Below are 3,027 nucleotides of genomic sequence, written 5' to 3'. Positions count from 1 at the left end.
TTAATTTAGATAAAACAAATTTAAATTCCAGCATGATTAAGAAAAATGGATTAATCTTCCTAAATGCAAATAAACCCAATTTGAGCTCTAGCACTTAAAAGTGAATAATAACTTCCTGTAATTATTACTTTCAGTTAGTTCACTTAATATAATTCTTTTGTCTTTATAGTTAAATGATCTAGTTAGGACTATCATCACAATGATTAAACAAAAATCCTAAACTAGATTAGATTACAGATTTAATTGATTTCCCACTTTCTGAAAATTCTGTAAGTACAATCATCTTCTGGCTTCATTTCCTCTAAAATTATCAATCAGAATCTATCAGAATTGTTAAGTGTGCACACGTCATTTAAAGTTCATGGCTTACATTCCATTTATGTAAACAGCTGCGTGTGCAAGCTTGCTATTTTCTATGTGCAAAGTCTTACATTCGAAATAAAAGTATTTAGGGTAAAAAACTTCTTGAAATATTCTTTCCATCACTGAGGGATAGACAAGGTATTTTTCAATATCTAATTTATTGTTCATACCGAGGAGGAATAGCTTGTTGTGACCATAAAATTTAAACATTTAAAAAAACTGATACAACACAATTCTATTACAGAAATACATGTAGACTCACAGCAATTAGTGTTAGACCCTCAGAGGTACAATCCAAATGGAAGTTAATTTGTTCATTCAGCATTTAGTCATTAAATTGATTGGGGGTGAGGGGAGAGCAAGAGATATCATGCCAGAAACACAGCTTGAAATTACTAAAAGCTAAGAACAGTCTCCTGTGGTAGCCAGGAACAATGTTTACCTATTTTCTCCTAAGTTACAACTCCTCAAATGCTTTCAATGACTTTTTTACTGTTTAAAGATATCAAAATAAAATATAAAGCACCTTATTATGTCACTTCATTTGCCTTAAAATCTCATTTTTGCATATTTTAATAGAACTTGGTAAGAGAACAATTCAAATTACTCTTTTAAAAGTAACAATGATTTTTGTAGACCTGATTGATAATAATTAGAAATAACAAGTTGGGCATGGTAGTATGCACCTGTAATCCCAGCTACTCGGGAGGCTGAGGCAGGAGGATAACTTAAGCCCAGGAGTTTGAGACCAGCCTGGGCAACATAGTGAGATCCCTGTTAAAAAAAAATTAAAAAAAAAAAAATCAAGCATCTAGAACTGTTGGAAAAGTCATTCTTTATGGACTGAGAACCAGAAAACATTCTAGGCCTTCTTATCCCACTGGAACTAAAGTCTTGGCTCTAAAAATATACCAATAATAACACAATTAAATATGCTAATAAAACAAAGAAAGGCATATGCCTGTAGTCTCAGCTACTCAGAAGGCTGAGGCAGGAGGATTGCTTGAGCCCAGGGGTTCGAGGCAAGTCCAGGCAACATAGTGAGACCCTGTCTCTAATAAAAAACAAAACAAAACAAAAAAACCCCAAAACCAAAGAACAAACTCTGTGGAGAGGCGGATACTAGTTTTTACCCTATTGGGAACACTTCCCATTCAAAGGACATTCAAAGGTGTATACTAAACACTTGATATTTTTTCAATCCCAGGAACATGGGATTGAATAGTTACTGACTCTTAAAATCTCATCATGCTCTCATTTGAAGCCTCTTTCATTGCGCTCTCGATGGAGAGATGTTCTGATTCATCCTATCTGGTTCACTTTCAATCTCACCTGAAAACCAACATTTTCCTTGTGTTATCCCAGTGACAAACTTGATTAAGTAGATACAAAACACAAAAGTAAGCATAACAATGATAAATGGTAAAGTGTCAGGATGATCCATTATAGTTGAGTTAAATCTTATGACTTATCATTGTCATACTCCAAAAGTATTCCTTTAGTCAAAATTAGATAGTATAATGAAGACTTATTTAGCACCAGCATGTCATTGCAGGCTTTGGTTCAGGCTTCAGAATAATTCCATTATCAGGGGGTTGACTAAGCATTAATGGTTTGTGGCTCTTAAGCTTATGAGCCAAGGTCATAAATATAGCTTCCACATGGTCATTATCATTGGGGTTCTTAGCAGAAGTTTCAAACAAAGGCATACTGTGCGTGTCAGCAAATTTTTGTGCCAAGTCTGTGGGTACCTGAATGGCACTTCTCAAGTCACATTTATTTCCAACAAGAATCCGTGGTATATCATTGGCTAGCAAATGTTGTTTGCATTCCTCTATCCAAGATGGCAGGCTGTGAAAACTAGCCATGTTGGTCATATCATACACGAAGACAACGGCATGTACATTTCTGTAGTAGTGCTGTACCATGCTCTTTCTGAATCGCTCTTGTCCTGCTGTGTCCCATAACTGGATCTGAAAATGAAAAAAAAAGAAGAGGAAAACTAAACATTTCATTTCAATTATATGTATGTTGAAAAACGTAATCACCTGTGCATGGTCTCTAGTACTTCTTTACTTATATTACTACTTTGCTCCCCTCCATGATGTTTTTTCAGTGTTATCTACGAGATCCAGACTTCATGACACTAGTCTAATCACCTCATAATTAAATCATAATACGAGTGTCAGAATAATTCAATTTAGCATTTCTAAATTTTAGTAAATCAAATTTGTTTGCATAAAATCATTTTAATATTTTATTTTAAAATGTTAAGAGAAAATATTTCAGGTTTTAACAAACATGTTAAGTATTTAATTCCTATAAATTTGGTTACCATATGCTTCTCTCTACCTTTCACTAGTCTAGTCTAAACTATTAGACCTAGGAAAGATGTTAATGGTTATGAGGTACAGTGTCTAAATCAACACATATAAACATTCTGTGAAATCCAGGCGCCCTTGAAGATTTTAAAAGGCTAGAAAATCACTTATCTATCCTAAACATCTCCACCAACAAAACTATTCCAGTATCTCCTAGTGGAAGCACGGGGGGTTTGGGGAAATGATGTCTAAAGCTAAAGTTAAGTCATGTGCTATGATTCCCTCAAAACACTGAATTATCCCATGCTTGTTTACTTCCTAAAAAAAGTTAAATGATGAATGA

At 34.2% G+C, this 3,027-nt stretch overlaps 1 protein-coding gene across 1 annotated transcript in view; it reads right to left on the bottom strand.

Annotated features, from left to right (window-relative positions):
• Window positions 1–1,895: 1,895 nt before the first annotated feature.
• RAB33B (RAB33B, member RAS oncogene family) overlaps window positions 1,896–3,027 on the bottom strand; it is a 27,922-nt gene continuing 26,790 nt past the window's right edge. The window contains exon 3 of the mRNA XM_012654781.1: window positions 1,896–2,336. Coding sequence (XP_012510235.1) covers window positions 1,896–2,336 — 441 coding nt within the window. The remainder of the gene's footprint in view (window positions 2,337–3,027) is intronic.

The sequence above is a fragment of the Propithecus coquereli genome, unplaced genomic scaffold (genome assembly GCF_000956105.1).
Source record: "Propithecus coquereli isolate 6110/MARCELLA unplaced genomic scaffold, Pcoq_1.0 Scaffold112, whole genome shotgun sequence".
Taxonomy (NCBI): domain Eukaryota; kingdom Metazoa; phylum Chordata; class Mammalia; order Primates; family Indriidae; genus Propithecus; species Propithecus coquereli.
The sequence above is the reverse complement of the archived record's forward strand: the minus strand, read 5'-3'. Positions and strand labels throughout refer to the sequence as shown.